Source organism: Scomber japonicus, chromosome 4, assembly GCF_027409825.1.
Source record: "Scomber japonicus isolate fScoJap1 chromosome 4, fScoJap1.pri, whole genome shotgun sequence".
NCBI classification, from domain to species: Eukaryota; Metazoa; Chordata; class Actinopteri; order Scombriformes; family Scombridae; genus Scomber; species Scomber japonicus.
The window spans coordinates 25,906,210-25,924,851 of record NC_070581.1 but is presented as its reverse complement, the minus strand read 5'-3'; the positions used below and the strand labels follow the sequence as shown (position 1 = coordinate 25,924,851).

At 41.6% G+C, this 18,642-nt stretch overlaps 2 protein-coding genes across 2 annotated transcripts in view; one reads left to right on the top strand and one right to left on the bottom strand.

The window, feature by feature from the left end:
• The window catches only part of plp2b (proteolipid protein 2b), a 374,364-nt gene that overhangs the window by 197,585 nt on the left and 158,137 nt on the right, over nt 1-18,642 (top strand). The window lies entirely within an intron of this gene.
• Nucleotides 3,824-12,322, bottom strand: si:dkey-70p6.1 (uncharacterized protein LOC570575 homolog). The gene is made up of 7 exons (XM_053318012.1): nt 12,189-12,322; nt 11,863-11,920; nt 11,607-11,685; nt 10,735-10,793; nt 10,037-10,558; nt 4,986-5,123; nt 3,824-4,363 (listed from the first exon to the last, which is right to left on the bottom strand). Exons 1-7 carry the CDS (start codon nt 12,320-12,322, stop codon nt 3,824-3,826), a joined length of 1,530 nt encoding a protein of 509 aa, XP_053173987.1.

Here is an 18,642-nt window from a genome sequence, read left to right as displayed (position 1 = left end):
AAGTCAAATCTTGTAATCGGGGCAGCCGACAGAATATTTTCATCTCGATGAGTCTTTGCGGCTCAGAAAATCTGATGTGAGCTCTGTGACTTAAACATAGTCTTAATAAATGAGAGGCACACACTGGGGCTAACTAGTAAACTTGAACTTGTAAACATCTGGTGACACTGGCATGTTCAGATATCAAGTAATCCACACTTTACGCTGCTCTAATAAGACATTTTCATGTATGTTATGTGATAAATTCACATCACAGAGTTGCAAAATGACAGTAAATACACAATAAATCTTAAATTCAGGGTTTTAAAAACCATCTTAGAGATTTAATTCAGATGTATTTTTCAGTTCTCACTGCCACTCTCAACTTCAGCTGGAAACTCACACAACATGCTGCTCGTTAAACGTCCGGACCAATCATTGAGCGGTGAATCGGCTCATCAGTGCGAGGTCACGGACGGTCACGCGTTCACTCCTGAATAATTTCCACACTCCTGGTTCAGACACAGGCTGCTTTACCCTCCCCTCTGTTATGCACTTTATGGCCTGTAGGGGTCAGTATAGCTCACATTTAGCTTCTCTCAGAGTGATTTATAGTGTGTCCCTTTGAGGAATCGTGTGTCTTTACAGTACAGAAGAGCGGATACGGACTTACCTCAAACACCTCCATCACACATGTTGGAATATGTTGAGATTTTATGTCATGAATGGCAGATTTTGGCAGAAATGTGTAAAGATCCTTCTGGTTTCAGGTGTTACTGGATGATGATCTGGTGCAGAATGCATTGTGTTGATACTCCGTTATGAACATGTAAGATAATGATGATAATAATGTAATTTCAGGGTTGCAAAATGAGCAGTAAAAACCTCAAGCCTCTCCATTGTGTTCATACTGTTTAGTCCCAAACATGAGCACGCCTTGTGATGCCTGTGATGAGCCACCTTTTGGTAATAATATAATTCCTCTGCCAGTTTTGTGACCTTACGCTCAGTATTATCTCTCCTCTCTTCTCTCTGATCTTGTGTTTTTCTCACTCCTGTACCATCAATGAGTCTGACTGTCTCATTCATGCATTTAATCAGTCATTCATACTCCTCACAGTGCGATTAACACATCACATAAGCTGTGAGTGTCGTATCATCTCCACACCTCCAGTATATTCTTGCTCCTACACGTTTGTTTTGGGCTGGTTTTCTTTGTGCGATAGCTCCTCGCCGAGCGGGTGACACTGTGATCACGGATGTCATACGACTCACACTGTATTCTCCAAGACAGCAGAAGACTGGCTTGCCCATGTGACTACTGCCTCAAGGTTAACCTGTTACCATGGAGACAAGCCCGCCAATGAAAATTCAGCAGACGGTTGCGATGTTGACTGCAAGCTTTTTGTTTTAAGGGGTGACCTATTTTCCCCCCCCTCTGCACAGCTACTCAGACGCAGACCCTGCTACTCTGGCACATGTGCACGTGCACACAGACATTCACCCAGATTTAAAAAAAAAAAAAAAAAACAACATGGGAAGGCTACTCACTCACACACACACACACGCCATGTGAAATGAGGTTGTAAGGTTGTACACAAAAGAAGCAAAGGATGATGGAAGAAACAAGCAGAAAAACATTTTAAAATGACACTTTTTTTTTTCTTTAAAGGTTTTTTTTGTTTTGTTTAATTTGTCCCATAGGTATGTTCAGATTTTTCTTCTACTTTGAAAGAACTGAAGACATGAAGCTTTTTGAGATCAGAAGAAAATGTTTAAATTAAAAAGAGCCTTTGATCCCTCTGTAGTAGACGGCAAAGTGAGCTCTTCAGAAATGTACTTGGTAATATTTTAGGCCTAAGAGAAAGTTGTCCTCAGCGTCACTCTCTCGATTTCTGCTTCCTCTCCATTTTAATAACCGAGACTATGAGATAAAATGTATTTTTTTTAAAGTGCCACTTTATTACAAAAGTATAAACTTGACTGACATTTCATGAATAGTAATCTTGATATAAAACATTACAATCTTTTGCACTTAGCACTTAATTACACGCTTTTGAGTACAAGACCCTGTAGTCTGAATAGCAAACACACAACATTAGCTGCCACATTTAACTTAGCTGGGCTTTCCAAGAACACACCGTAGCTTCATGGCTTCAAAAACAACAAACAGAATACACTGAAATTTACATTGCAGCTGTTTTGCAGTTTGTGTCACAAGATAAGTCATTCCATAACACAATTAAACGTAATAGAAAAAGATAGATTTCTTGACACTGATGATATATTTATTATTCTTTCTCTTTTGTAATGTACATACACATTGCATCAACATACAGTATAATCACATTGTTTGCTGGGGATTATTTGGTCAAATGAAATCATCATCATCCAGGATTTGGATGTAATTTTGTATGTGTGTGTGAGTGTAAGATCCTCAGGGTGATGCTCTGCTTGCTTAGCAAATTACTTGCTTCACATTTTTGTCATTTCTGCAATATTTTAACACTGATAACAGAGAGAGGAGGAGAGAGAGAGAGAGAGAGAGAGAGAATGACCATCGATGGATTGATGATGAGACATGACGTTTGCTAATACACATCAGTTCTACTGTAGCTTTCCAAGCTGCACTATGGTGAAACCCAAGCAGAATCATATGACCACAAGGCAGGACTACGTGGATGAACGGTCCACAGACGTGAGTGAGGACTGAGCAGAGGGAAGGGGTGGGTGGTGGTGGTGGTGGTGTGTGTGGAGGGGGGGGTGAGTGGACTGTCTCCACCTTTAGGACTCGAGCAGTTCTCTTTAGTCTTGTTTCATTTGCACCATGTGCGTTGCAGGGCGCGGGAGAGGAAAATGAACTCTCATCCCTGCAGCACAGAGTCCCACTGAGCCAAAGACATCCTTAATCTAACTGGCATTATGCTCTACAGAGAAATAAAGCAACACACTTAAAAAAAACCCAAATCAACAAAAAAAAAAACAACCAACAACAATAGAAAATAAAGAAAAACATTCATATAGGTACCACATGACAGTGCTTGATTTTTTGTGTTTTTTTTCACATTTTTAGCATGCAACTTGTAGCAGGCAAAGTGCAGAAACAGGATCAACAAAGTAAAACACTTCATTTACAGACGGCAGTGGAGACAGTGTTCAGTCCATGTAAGATGAAACAAAACATGACGGAGGGAAGTATCTGGTCGGTTTTTAAATGCGAAAATGATCTAAATTAGTTGAAGCTTTTAGAAGGAATGCAAAATGTGTGCAATTTCGTTATAATACTCTCATAATTGTTTCTCTTGGTCCCTGAGCTTTCAAGTATTTTGATTAGTAATTCATTCGTTTATATCATTTAAATGCCGTCCTGAATCACATCTTGACCAACTACAGGGAAGGCCTGTTCACGACAGACTAAGTGCTACCAAAAGATTTCACACAATGCTGTGCCTTTTCCCCAAATAAGAGTCCTGCTCGGACCAGATAAACGACTACTTTTACCCGCTAGAATTGAGGAAGAACTTTTCACGTTATTGTGCTTTGCACATATGTATCAGTAAAATAGTGCTACTGTTACCTACAGATCGCTCTGTAATGGTCTTGTGCTCATTTATTATTCACTACCTTTGGATTCCTTATAAGGTTTATAGATTGGACTTTGTATTCAGCCCAGGTCATAACAGATCAGCATTATTGCCCCAAGGCCTCTGGAGCCTGTGAAAGGCATGACTTGAATGTAAACAGTATGTGTGGGTGAGCATGACAGGGGCTCAGCCGTCACTCCTCGTGGTGTTAGCTCAGCTCCTTGTGTTGGAAGGGTAGGGGTCACAGTGCAGCAGCCGCCTCAGAGCCCAGTTACATACATCTCCATGCCATCGTTGAAAGTGAAGATGGTGGTGGTGCTGGAGGTGGCGGAGCCCTGCTTCAGGTCGCCGATGCTCTCGTACAGGTTCTCCCCCGGCAACAGCAGGGCTTTGGCAGGCAGGTGCTGTAACTTGGGGGTTTGCTGCGTTGGCGGCGGTGGAGGGGGCTGCTGCTGCTGCAAGGGCTGCTGGGCTTTCTTCCTCCTCGGCCGCAGGGTGGCACATGTGTTAGGGGGCCTCTCTCGCTTCCAGGCACCTCCGCCTTCCACGTTCTCATAGGCCAGATCGCACTCCTCTGTCCCGAAGGACTCATAGCAGTGGTCATCAAGGGACCCTCCAATTGCTTTGCCCTCCTGAGGGGCCCAGGTCTGGGGTTTGACTACTACACTAAACCCCCCATCCCGGTCTCGGTCCCGGTCACCACGACCCAAGGTCCGGAAGCCAGGATTGGCCGGTGGAGACCCCGGGACAGCTCTCTTCTTCTTTGTCGGTTTACACACCTTTGAGTACATCTCGGCCACCTGCAATCCAACAACATCATTACTGAGATTTTGGACTGTAAAAAGTAATTTAAAGGAAAAGTTACATTTTGGGAAAGGCATAGGCCTACAAATGGGGAACAGCTAGCCTAGCTCTCTCCATAGATTATCGTAATTGTGAGATTTTCCAACTGAGACTCCAGGAGGTCAAGAAACAGTTCAGCACAGACACCCCTGCAATGCCACAACCTGTCGTTTTTACACTTATTTATTGGATTTAACCAACAAGATATAACGTGTTAATTAGTGAGCTTTAGAGGCGCTAGTAGCTAGATTTTGTTACCTATGGCAACCTCACCCTGACATGCAGTAAAATGACTCCAGGATGCCACAGAGAAATAGTTACATCACAAAGATGCACCATTTGATGTTTTTACACTTCAGTTTTGGTACAGATAAAACAAACAAGAGAAAATATATACATTAATGATCTTTAGAGGTGTTGGTAGGCAGATTATTTTACGTTAGGACAGAGCCAAGCTAATGTTTTCCCTCTGTGTCCAGTCATTATGCTAAGCTGACCAACTACTGCTTCATATTTTTTAAATGTATCAAAGGAATTTCACAAATAAACCAGGTTAATGCACAGATTGAAGTTTCCCACCACAGCAGCGGACGGTTGTATATTCTCCATTGTGTGAGCAGCCAGTGGGCCCAAGGCTTTATTTTGGAGCAAGGCGAGCTCCTCATCCTCTGGGGGCTTCCAGATGTACTGCTCTCCATTTCCCATAAACATCACTTCCTGTCAACAGAACAAGAAATTACATTTGGGGAAGAGCTAAACGGTCACATGTCCACGCATCTGATGCTCAGGTCGTGTCAGTAAATGTAAAGACCACATTTTCAAAACTAAGACTCAAATTATCTTGACCAGTTGGGTTGACAGAGAAAGAAGGAGAGAGAGACACAGAGAGGCACAGTAACAACAATGATAATAAGTATGAGTCTGACTAATGATAATAATAGGAGCATGCATCGATGTCAAGCAGGACGGGATCAACATATCTAACTAGGTGGTCTCTGGCTCTGATCCACAGGAACCACACCTAGCAGGACTCATACAAATTAACCACTTTAAAGGATGGGTTCACAATTCTTCAAGTCTTTCTTAAAACAACCCAAATTAGCATTAAAATAGTTTTTTTTCTTGCTGTAATCATTCTTCTTGTTCACACTGGCCATTAGAAAATCCCTTCATAATACATTTACAATGTAAGTGATGGGGACAAAATCCACAGTCATCCTTCTGTGCAAAAATGTATTTAAAAATGTATCTGGGGCTAATATGAAACTTCAGTCCAAATGAGTCAAATCAAGTAGATATCCTTCAACATGACAACATTAATCTTTTTAGTGCTCAACTGGGAGACACTGTCAGAGGAAACACAAAAGAGGGAATTTGATACTTAAAAAAAGACTGTAAATGTGGCAGATATCCACTTGATATGACTAACTCAGACTGCTGAAGCCTCATATAAGCTTCAGATACACATTTAAATGCATTTTTATGCTAAATGACTGTATGAACACTGTGAGTTTTTACTCCCATCACTTACATTAAAAGCATATTTAAAGGATATATTTTATTTGGCAGTATGAACAGGAGGAATGATTACAGTGAAGAAAACATCTTTCAGTATTCATATATGGACACCTGACTATTTTTACCTGACTTGAAAAACTGTAAGGCTCTCCTTTTAAACGTGTTGAACCATAAAGCGGACACACCAAATGTACTTTATGGATTTCATGCAGTATTGAATAGATTTTCCCTGGAAGGTGGAGCCTGTAACATGAAGAACCATGTGCTTATATTCTGGATGACTAAATTTCAACATGTTGCGTCATGCACAAGAAAGTCAGTGGTGATCAGCCCTGCGAGCAGACTGCATACACATGTAAGCCTGTGAACTGTGCGTGTTACTGAGCTCAGGTCACAGCAGATAGCGCGACCTCACTGACCTCACACAAGGCAACAAATGGTCTCCCACTGTCACCTGGAGGGGGGAGCTTGTAGCCTTATATCCACAGTAATAACTACACAGTCCTGCTGCTGCGAATATATAGAGGAGGTGACACTGCCGAGAGCAGAAATATCCCATTATCACCAAGAACACTTGGACAAATAAACACCACTCACTGCCTGGACTTCGAAGAAATCTCTACAGAAGTGCATACATATCACAACACCATGCATGATGTAACTGAGTGCAGGAAAAACTGCAACACTGGCACATTTACAACCGCAGCATCAACAGGAAATCTGACAGAAATACTCCCCACATGCTGCTCCCCGTACCTGTACAACAAACTAAATATTAATATACTGACTACAGAATTTGTTACACGTCAACACAGCCAGCAACCGAAACCTGAGCCCTGAACAGAGATCTCAAGGAAATCTGACGGATAAACTGAAGCATCTTTAAATAAAAATAACCTCTACCAGTGACTCCAGTGTACGAGATATCAACTCAATCTTTATCGACCGTTTATGATCTTGTGCTGCTCGAGTTAGACCTCTGGAGGACCAACACCAACCCCAACCTCAACCCAAACACGCTGTAAACTTCCTCTCCTCCCTTCAATCTTCTCTTCCTTATTTCCTTCAACTGACTGCTCAGCTGTTGCTGTCCAGGTTTATCGCAAAGGGGGGAAAAAAAATTTTTTTTGAATGAATGAAATGAAAGAAATCTAACATATAAAATCTCAGCAAGCATGTCAACGTGGGTCCCATAAGGGTTAAATTTGGGCTGCAACATGGGTGTGTTTGCCCATATGGGCTTCAAGTGGGTTGTGGCTGGGTTTCAGGTGGGGCCCAACTCGGTGATTTAAACATGTGGGGCCCATGTTTCTGAAATAATATGAGGCCCACACAATTTGCCCTGTATGTCCATGCCCACTTAGCCCAATTACATCCCTTATGGGGCTCATACAGTCAGCCCACGTGGGCTTCACATATGGGGTCCATTTTACTGAAACCATGTGGGACCCCCAAAATTTGCCCAGCTCAAGCCCATGCCCACTCAGTACCCACGTAGCCCACATTTAAAGGTAGAATATGTAGAATGAGCAGAACAACGCCATCTAATGTCTCGAGATTGTAGTCGCAACAACCAAAAAGTAATTCCAGCAGTCGGGTTGCCAGGTCCGGTGCCGGATTTTATTTTAGCTCTAACTCTGTAAATATACCACTTTATCCACATGTCTAACCTTTTTAGGCGAGAAAATAGCCCTTTAGATCCACAATGTGATGCTAATTTGTGCAAATAACATCTGCTTAAAGTTTTGTTCCTGCGAATTCGGAGCCACTCAAGTTAGCCGTAGCGAGTAACGCATTTCCGGTCATTTTCACAAAATAAAACACCCGTTGCCTTTTATTATTAAGAAAACCATAACGATAGAGTTGGTGCTTTTATTTTGAAAATAGGAAGCGAACATACCCTCGCTGTAACTGACTTGAAACCACCGAGGTACATTACATTGTAACGCCAGTGGGAGTAGCAGCAATGTCTCTGCCATAGACTGTATATAAGAAAGGTCTCTGCATGTACTGCCTAATCCTAAACACCGATTGGCTTGTGTGTGGTGTCGTCAGAAGCAGAAGAGGCTCACGGTCGTAAACATCTAGTCACGTGTACTCTGAGATGGACGCGCAGGTCAGGAAATGACGTAAACGGACCGTATATGGTTTTTTATTTGTGTTATTACATTACATGTTGGACTAAATACATGTTGACATATTGAGGAAAATATTCCGGTTTTATGGAAACGGATTTCATATTTCACAAGAATGGATACTTGGCGAGCTGTACAGAAAGTCCTGTGTCATAAGATGATCGTTGTGGATAAAGGGAAGACTTTGAAGGTATGTAGGCATTATAGCTTTTCTCACTTAGCTGAGTGGCTAGCCGAGCTAATCGGTAATACTATTACGGCTGTGAGCAACCATATAAGTCGTGAGTGGTCTTGAATGAATCAGAACAATCTAAGCTTTCCAACAATGTACGGCATGAGTATATATGTTTAAGGGTTGGTGTTTAAAACATTCAGAAGAACATGTGGCTACCATCCGTCCCGTCCCGTGAATGGAACAGCGTGCGTTAAGAGGTTAATGATCAAATGTCAAAATCCGAATAGCGTCAGAAAGTCAACCCACTCTCCACATTTCCATTTCTACCGTTTTGATACTTCATGGTACACAAACAAATAGCATCTCATATGAAAGCTAAGACCCTGGCGAGTTCAACAGTACCACTATTATTGCGCTAAAAACTCAGTGAACCAGCAGCCAAAGAATACAAAGGTAAACAACCACTTATTTACAGCGACTAACAGATATTCTGTCTTACCTTCGAAGTTTTGTGATGAAAAGTTGTATTTGAGAGCAAAAAACGCTGGTTTTAGTAAGTCCAACACGACCGTGTTTGTTTACAACTCCATTTCACCCAGTGCCAGCCTACAGTAGCTACGCTGGAACAACAGACAACCCTGGCAACCCGCAATTCCGGCCGTTAATTGGCTGGTACAATGTACACAGAACGTGTCAGAACGTCATTGTCGAACCCGTCAAAAAAAATTTAAAATATTAATTCAGACTAAATTTTTTTTTATGGAAAAGCGATACTTTCATTCTGTACCCCTCAAAACGCCCCGTGGCTGTATTATTATTTTTTTTAAATATAGCTTTTAATAAATATTCTACATATTCAACCTTTAACCCATGTGAGGCCCACATGGATATGTTGGATGGGATGTTTTATTGCTTTTTCTAATCTTTTCTCCTTCTAAGATCAACACAAAAAATCTGATATCACTTCCCCTGAAATTACCTCTTGTAAAGGTTACCAATTACCTACATGTATCATAAATAAACATTAAAGTAAAACCAAATTTACCCGACACAAGAACTGTTTTAAAGATTTAATTTCATCATTTTGGGGCTTTTTTTTGCTTTTATTTGATAGTGGATGGCATAGAGGCCAACAGGAAACAAGGAGAGAGAGAGGGATGACCTGCAGCAAAGGTGCCAGAATTGAACCTGGGACGCTGCCATTATTACTCAGCTACCAAGGAGCTCCCCAAGAACTGTTTTAAAGGAATTGTTTGACATTTCGGGATATACACCTTTTCACTTTCTTGCCAAGAGTTCAATTAGACGATTGAAACCAACTCTCGTGTCTGTACGCTGAATTCTAAAGCTGCAGCCAGGAGACTTTTAGCTTAGCTTAGCATAAAGACTGGAAACAGGGGGGAACTAAAAATAATATAAATAATCTGCCAACCAACACCTCTAAAGATCACTAATGAACATGTTACATTTTGTTATATTTTGTATAGTTAATAATCTGTACAAAAACTTAAGTGTAAAAATGCCAAATTGTGATTACAAGGTTGAACTATTTCTCTCTGGATGTTGTGATGTTCTGTAGTTTTGTCCTCAATGTGAGGTTGCCAGATTTTTGTCAAACATGTGCAGGACCAGGGTTGCTGTTTCCCCCAGGCTTTTAGTCTTTATAGCTTATGGTATCAGTCTTTTTATCTAACTCTTGGTAAAAAGTGAATACAAATATTTCCATAGTGTCAAACTATTCCTTTCCACCATGTGAGCAAAAACAGTAATTCCTCTGCATGCAAAAAATTAACTCTTCTAACCTTTGGGAACGAGGGGACGTTGAAGGCATCCATGTTTCTACGGGGCAGCTTAGTGCTGTGAGGGTGTGGCGGAGGAGGGGCAGGGTGTGATGGCGGGGCGTGTCGTGGCGGTGGCGCCGGCGGCTCCCCCATATCCGTACCGCTGTCCCTCTTTTGAGGTGCCTTGTCGGCCTTCCTCAGCTTCCTGACACAAGCGTACTCAGCCGTCTCCGGAGGGTGTGGTGGAGACATGACCTGGGCCTCGGGTTCAGGCAGCCCTCCTTCCACATCCCCATCTGGGTCTGGTGGCGCCGGTGTGTTGGCAGGGACGGCCGGAGGGGCCGGGGTGTCCGTCTGCCCGGCCCTGCCTACCATGGCGTACAGGGCATCATCAGTACGAGAGGTGGAGGAGCGTCGACCCACTTCAGAATAAGTGTGCTCTCCGTCCTCTCCAGTCCCAGAGGGAATCTGGGGAAGCTGCCTGCCTTGAGAACGAAGCTCAGAGTTAGACCGACGGTTTGAGCGGCTGCAGAAAGGTCCATGCTGGCTGGACGTTTGTTTTTAAGTTGCCTTTGAAAGGCACAAACAAGCTGCCACTACTGTCTGTACAGCCAACGTCCACCATAAAACAGATTTCACATACTCTTCTTTTACTGGACAACTCAAGAAACATTTGAGGCCAAGAATCTCTCACTATAAAGATAAAATCTGGAGCTGACAGTGAACTGGGAACTGACGTCGATGTTTGTGAATATGCCTCCAATTTGGCTTCCATCCACTGCAGTGGAAACAGGACAAGTATGAAGCAGGACATATGCTTATATTTCTTCAAACCCTCTCAGGCTACTGTCACACTGCCCACAAACGCAGTTCCCTGTTGACTGTCAGTGATGGAGCTCCAGGATTTGTCTTGGCGCTCTGATTTCTGTCTTTGAGAGAGAGAGATGTGTGCTCATGAATCAAGCTTTAACAGACGGCAGAGTTGTAAATGTAATGTGAATTCTGTTTTAGGGTGAATTTCTCCTCTATAATCTTGTAACGGAAAGGTTTTGCATGAATTTAGGGCCGAATCAAATGCTGGACAATCTGGAGAAGAAGTGTGGGGCGGAAAGTGTCTTTTAGCAACAAAGACTATTTAACTAAATGTTCAGTTGCGTTATCTGTCAATAATTAATGAGAGTAAAGCTACATCAGAGCATGCTACAGCTCAGTTTATTTGCAGATATTCATCAAATTTTTGTATTTACTCGTCATGTTATTAATACGTTGCCAAATTTCCCGATTGATTTTCCATTTTTGCCATTGTATGGACTTGACGTTTGTGTTCAGTGGAAACTAGCATCCCTAATTTTAGTGATTTTCACACTATCGAGATCACAATCTCTTCATGTGATTCGCAAAAAATCTCAGTCCCTTAGGCTCAGAAAATTTCCCCATCATTCCCCCTCGGATGATGCCAAAAATGCTTTGTCATGCAGCTAAAAACAAGACTGGGCCGATCAGTCCCTGAGAAGCTGACATTTGGGAGATTCAGCGAGGTGCAGTTCATAGAGCGCACAGGTCAGGATTTGTATGTGAAGGATGCACTCACTTTTCCCATTGCAGTTCATCTTGTTCATCTCAGTGTCTGATTTACTGATGGACCGCAGCTTCGACTGCCTGAGTATACCCTGGAAACACACGCACACAAATACGCACACAAACACACACACGCAGGCAGTTAAACACTAATTAAGACTGAAGAGGTGTCCTCTGTATGATACTGTTCCCTGCTGAATCGAGTTGCTTCAGCTACCTCTGCTGCAATACAAACAAAACATTGAGGAGTTGTGTTGCCTGATACATACCATGTCCATGAGACGGTGTTTTCCACCCTCGCCGGGAACATTGTGTGTCTTTCCCTTCCTGTGGTAAACACAATCTCTCTGTCATATAGGTTGACACTTACTACAGTGATGCACGTCTGTGTGCGTGTGTGTGTGTGTCTGAGTCATTGTCCATGTGTGTCTGACTCATCTTATGGCTGTGCACATGTGTGTCTAAAGGGAGGCATCAAGGGTATATTTGCTTGTCTTTGCATGTACTAATGAGCATCTTGGGTCAACACATGCTTATATCCACATATGTATGTGTGTGTGTGTGTTGTCATATGTGCATGCGTGCATGCTCTCACCTCTGGCAGCCCACGCAGAGGACCACGATGAGGATCGTAACAACAAAGGCTGAGGCAGCAGCGATAGCACCCAGCAGCAGGACCTTGCCGTAGGGAGGAGCCGTGAAGTTCAGCCCGTCCTGCATGGAGGCCATGTGGGAGCGCTGGCGCTCACTTGCTCTCACACACTCACACTCTCACCCTTACACTCATGCACGCAGGGAAGTGCCACAGTCTCACTGGGATCTGCAGTGAGAAGGCACAGAGTGGTACTTAATTACAAAATTATCTAACCTTTACAAAGCATTAAGAAGGTTAACAAAGCAGCAGAACCAGAAGTAAAATATGCAGGTTGGAAAATCAGAGAGAAAGCTGCAGTTTAAAAAGAGGAAAAGTGAGATTTCCTGCCCAGTGATGAGGCAGTGAAGTGAGCAGACATTATGCCTGCGGCATGTGCTGCTGCTTTACCTTGTTTGAGGGATAACCGAGCTTTCGGTGTCACACTTACACAGACATGAAGATCATACCTGCTCACCAACAGAGCTTTTCTTGTAGGTCTATGTAACATAATGGAGAGCTTGTCACAACAGCAATACAGCAAGTATACATCTAACAGCTGCTTTATAACTGACATAAACCAGAAAAAACTAACTATTTCTTTCACTGACCCTCCACCAGCTGCTTTTCTGCTGTCTGTGGATTAATTTCTCAATCAAGCAATTAGTTGTTTTGTGTATAAAATGTCACAAACTAATCAGAAGTGCTCATTTTAGTTTCTTACTGCTCAGTGACATCCTCAAATGTCGTGGTTTATCTGATCATCAGTGCTAAATCTAAACATTGTTTAATATCTTCTATCATCACATTTGAGGAACTGCAGCCTGCTGCCTAAAAAAATGACTAAAACGATGATTCAGTTATTAAAATAGTTGCATATTAATTGTTGCACCTTTAGTTTCACAAGAATATAATGCAAATCTATTTGTAAAGTAGCTCCTATGATGCATACTTGAACATAGGATTTCCCAACGGTTTTAACCATTCTGACAGAAAAAATAAAAACTACAAAAAAGAAAGAAAAAAAAAAAGGTACAGTGAGTCACAGCACATCTGAACATGCCAGCAGGCAGAGTAACCTGAAACACTGAAGGAGACAAGATGAAAGCAGAGGGAGCAGACAGAAACATCTTTCTTGCTTCCTCTCTACTCGTCGCTGCTTGCCAGACGATTTCACATTTGGCAGTGTAATATGTTTCATATAAACAATAAAAATGCGGAGCTATAACAAAAAGAGCAAACAAACAAACCCATTGTAATCTCTGTCGAATCATGCCATCTGTCTACTGTGACAGTGTGTTTTCATGTGCGTTGATTGGCTGAGCTGTCACTTGTCCATCAGACTGCAGGAAACATACTGCCTGGTTTTGTCTGTGTAGCTGCACTTAAGTTTTGGGACATAATATTTATGTTAGTCTATTTATTCAGTTTAAACCCAACAAAACCCTCTCAGCTATTTGTGAAGAAGACTATGGATCTCGTCCTTTTAGACAAAGTCTTTGTGAGGTTTGTGTATCGGCATCATCACCGCTCAAGATCAAATCTGACACTGAAACAACACATTTTAGTATTGGATTCCACGTAGATGCTTTCTATCCAGACAGAATGTAATCTTCACAGCCCCAAATTACTTTAACAATTTGTCTGTAGTCTGGTGATACAACGTGTGCCTTCTCTGAAAGTAGCAGAAGCCTCGGACACCTCCAGACTGTTGTTGTGTTTTTAGAGGAGACCATCACGTTACTGTTGGGATTTTTCAACATGTCAGTCTGGTCCATCCTGCTGTAGCTCGCATGGCCAATAGCTGAAGAAGTTCAAATAGTTTTTATTCAATCATTTATTATGGTTTATTTAATAGGAACAGATACAATATACGTAGATGGGCTAGAATGACTGTCTGATGCAAGTATCACAGTGTTTATAGGGCTTTTGTGAAAGTAAGAGATGAAATATATAAAAATAAATAAAAATGGAAATGAAAAAGTAAAAAAGAAAGTTAACCAAGTACAATATATACAATATAGCACAGAATAAAAGAATAATTTAGTTTTAGCTTTATACTGTTTGTAATGTTTCTGAGGTGTAATTAGGATTCATGCAGCATACACTTTAATGTCTGGCACACTCCTCTTCGCTCTGCTTTACTAAAATCATCAGTTCAGGAACTTGTAATTTGGTTAAATTGAGTTTTGGCCTTATAAGGATTTAATATCAAATCTCAGACGCTCACTTAAAGTATAAAATAATGATACTAAGCAGTCACACTCTTTCATTTCTTTCATTTCTTTCATATATTCCTGCGTCCAGCTGGCTCTCCAAACACAGACCACACCCATCCCCACCTGGATGCATTTGCTTGAAATTTACAAATTATGCAAAACCTACTTTTGCCATATCTAGTCCATTCTCTAAACCCAAGAGGGACCATGAGGATCTTAACATCTCTCTGGAGTCTGAAAGGCGGTGATTATTCAAAACAAGGCAAATGTCTAATTTCATTAAGATTTGTCCGCACGTGCAGCTCTGCACTCAACAGATTTCTGACCTGATGTCACACTATTTTCCTGTATTTTTTAAAACAGCCATTTAAAAATATTTCCTACACCAATGGAGGAGGCTCGGGATCCCCAGAAGGTGTTACCAAAATAAATCTGTTAGTGGCAAGATGATTAACAGACTAGAAAAGCATTTTAAAATATATTATCAATTTTTTACTTTTTTTCTTTACTTTTCTGTGTAATCTTTTCTGGATGACTGAATAATTTTACCACCAAATTACTCAAATAAACTAGAAAAAATAGTTCATTTGAAATGAGTCACAACTAGAAGACGCATGCAGCGAAAGGTTAAGAGTCACAAGTAGATATTATTTAGTTTTAACGGGCGGCAAACCAATGAGACCAGGCCTCCCTGTCCAACACCTTTGATCCCATCACCTCCCAATGTGTCTGACCTCCACGAGCTTTGACTATAAAGTATAAAATGATTATAAAGTGTTGTAGTTCAAATTATCCTGAGCATAACATCACACACAGCATTAGAAACTCAGAGTTCAGTTTTAGTCAAAGCTTCAACTTGTAAAAAAAAAAAGAATGTGACATCTCCATTGTTACACTGGAGCTACTTAAATATAAAGACAAGCCAACAAATGTTTGGCACTTAAAGGATATGTTCACAGTTTTTCAAGTCTCTGTCAGTCTCGCTCATTGAACACTGAAACCTGTTTTTCTTGCTGTAACCATTCCTCCTGTTCACACTGACCATTAGAGGATCCCTTCATAATACCCTTATAATGTAAGTAATGGGGGTTGAAGTCCTTATTTGAGCCAAAATGTGTTTGAAGGTTTTTCTGAAGCTTTTTGAGTTAGACAGCTAAGTTAGGACAGTGTTTTCCTTTTCAGCTGCAATGGATGGAACAAAAAGGGGGAGTTTGGCATTAAAATGACTAACTTTGAAAGATATTGCCTTGATTTGACTCATTGAGACAGCTGAAGCTTCATATTAGCTTCAAGTAAAATTTTTACATACATTTCTGTATTGAAGGAGACTGTGGACTGTATCCTCCATCACTTCCATTGTAAATGCATTATGAAAGGATCTTCAAATGGTCAGTATGAACAGGAGGAATGATTACAGCAAGAAACACACGTGTCAGTGTTCATTTGAGCGCCTGACTGTTGTTTTAAGACGATAATTAGTCGAATATCAAGATTTCATTTTCCGTTTATCAATTAATCAACTAATCTTTGGAGCTTCTCTACTGAAAAATTAACATGGGAGTTTTTTTTTTGTTTTGTTTTTTTTAATGGCGCTTTCTCTCAAGTTGCCTCTTTGTGTGTTTTGATACAACTGAGTAAAGGACATGGTCTGTTAAAGCTGTAGTAGTTTATCCATGTGCTATATTGCCTATTCTTCTATTCTTATTGAACTAAATAAATCTAGCAGAGTGAAGGTATGCCAGATGTTTATCAGCCTGTCAAAGTTTTGCAGACATTTCTTTTTGTATCTCCAGCCATGAACCCAACTGTTCCCCAGCATGAAATCCAATTTGCGGCTCATTTTTATACACACACATGACTTGGCGATTCATTTCATGCTGCCTTTAGTTTCCTTTGTATGTTCCCAATCAAACAACGACTGCTTTGTTTCCCAAAATCAAATTAATAGTAATGATCTATCAATTGGTCGTGTTTCCAACTGTGGATTTCCTCTTTGAGCGTGTCTTTTAAAAAAAGTGATTTCACCAGCGAACATGTTCGCTCAGCACGTCTATCAAAAGCTATTTTGTGTATTTTTAACAAACACGTTGAGGATGTGACAAACTGTGACCTGCTTTTTTTTAAAACGCGACTGATTCATCCTCCAGTGCTTCATCTTAACCGGAGCAGTTCATGAGTAGTCTGCGTCGTTATATTGGATATGAAGAGCAATATGCACCTACAAGGCAACGATCATTTAATTCACAGTTGCAACAGTGTCAGTGTAATTACATCTATTCTGATTTGACAACAGAGCCGAGGAGAGGAGAGGAGATGGAGGGGGGGGGTAATGAGAGAGAGAGAGAAGAAAGGGGAGAGGTGTAGGTGTGGAGGAGAAGAAAAAGAAGAGCAGGAGAGAGGATGGGAAGGAGAACATGCGTGGGAGTCCTGTGGCAGGTGTTTGAAGACGTTGAAAGCAGATGATGAGAAGAGGCTGTCACGTTTCCCTACGAGGTTTCCCGGCCTCCCTTTCCCCGTGTCTCACTCGGCGTGTCCACACCTCCCCACCCATTCTTCTTCTCTGCCTCTATCCCCCCTGCCTCCGCCTGCGGTGTTTCAGCCAGAGTGACGCCTCAGCACTGCAGTGTAATCTCTGGCCCTCGAGCTGCCTCGTCTGAGCCAACCAATTGGACGTAGAGCTCAGAGCAGAGCAAGAAATGGCCCTCCACCGGCTGCTTTTCTGCTAAACAAAGCTCCTTCTCCCTTCACCCACTCACCCCCTCCTCTCATCTGCCTGTTCATTAGAAACTACCAGCGCTCCCAAGAATACCTGCAGGTGCAGATTTGCCAGGTGTTGCCCTGACCATGTATCACAGACCAGCAGGGGCCATACAGGAAACTGGAACATCATCAATCATTAGTTTCTGATTTATTTTATGCCTCAAATGTTTTTTTCCCCCTGATAGATTAAACTCTAAAGTGCATTCTTGACATTTGGAAACAGTATATTTGACAGAATAGAAGCAAATAAAGACTGTAAGGTGTGGTTGAAAGCTCTAAAGGTGAATAAGTGGATCTTTGAGGTTAGATTATTTCATTACATATTAATAAAAAAAACTGATTTCTCTTTAATTCTTGTACATTTGTTCTCTTCTTGTATCAGATTGATGTCTGTGGGGGGTACAGGTACGAGTGAATGAAAGGATGAAAGTTTTGGTCACAGCAGCCATGATGGATGGATGGATGGATGGATGGGTGAATGACAGCAGCAGATCACCTGTTGACTCGTTAATTAAATGCTTTTAAAGAGAGAATGAAACCTTCAGATCATATTTCGGGGGCAAAATGTAACTAAATATATAGATTTTTTTTTTTTTTTTTTTTAACAGAAAACAAATGCCCACACTTAAACTGGAAAGAAGAGCTTCATGTTTCCTGCTCACAGCACATGATGAGGCCACAAAGCCAACAAGGAATTATGGTGTTAATCGGCATTAAAATGGAGTATAAAAAACACATTCATCCCTCGCTATCAGTACTAGTATTTTCTAGGAACATGCCCTGCATTTACATGTGTGTGTGCTCGATTGAGTGAGTGAGTGAGTGAGTGAGTGTGTGAGTGAGTGTGTGTTCATTATTATTAATAATACTGGAGCTCCTTTGCGACAAGCCCAGCCAGCCAGCCAGCCAGCCAGCAGTGGCCTCTCTGCCAATCTGCTCAGGTTTTGATAAACCACCTGGGAGTTCATGTGGAGCAAAAAAAAAAAAAAACCTCACCCCTCTGTGTGACACAAATAAACGTGATGTGTGTGTGTGTGTGTGTGTGTGTGTGAGTGTGTGCTGGAGAGGGAGAGAGAGAGAGAGAGAGAGAGCAGGAGAGGAAGAGATGGGGGGAGAGAGAGAGGGAGAGAGAGAGAGGAGGCTGCTATTGTGTGAGAATGTGAATTAGGTCAAATGTTTGCTTGCAACAACGATTAACCATGCCCCTGTGAGGAAGAAAGCCTTGTGTGGAAGAGGCTCTGTCTTTATCTGTGCAACGCTGCCTCTGACACAAACACCCCCTGACATTATTTATCTCAAAAAATAAATAAATAAATAAATGAATAAATAAATACATAATTAAAATAACAATCATTTCAAGTAATCGCATCCTTTTCCAGCAGCTGTGGCAAAGTGATGGACCTTTAAAACAGGCTGATGAGCAACAATACAGATGCTGG

Bases quoted from the DNA above. Each gene is read 5' to 3' on its own strand.
- si:dkey-70p6.1 (XM_053318012.1), bottom strand. From the start codon at position 12,322: ATGGCCTCCATGCAGGACGGGCTGAACTTCACGGCTCCTCCCTACGGC. The intron at 11,686-11,862 runs GTATGTATCAGG...GTGTGTTTCCAG, and splicing joins AACACCGTCTCATGGACATG to GGTATACTCAGGCAGTCGAA. The intron at 10,559-10,734 runs GTCAGCTCCAGA...ACGTCCAGCCAG, and splicing joins ACGTCAGTTCCCAGTTCACT to CATGGACCTTTCTGCAGCCG.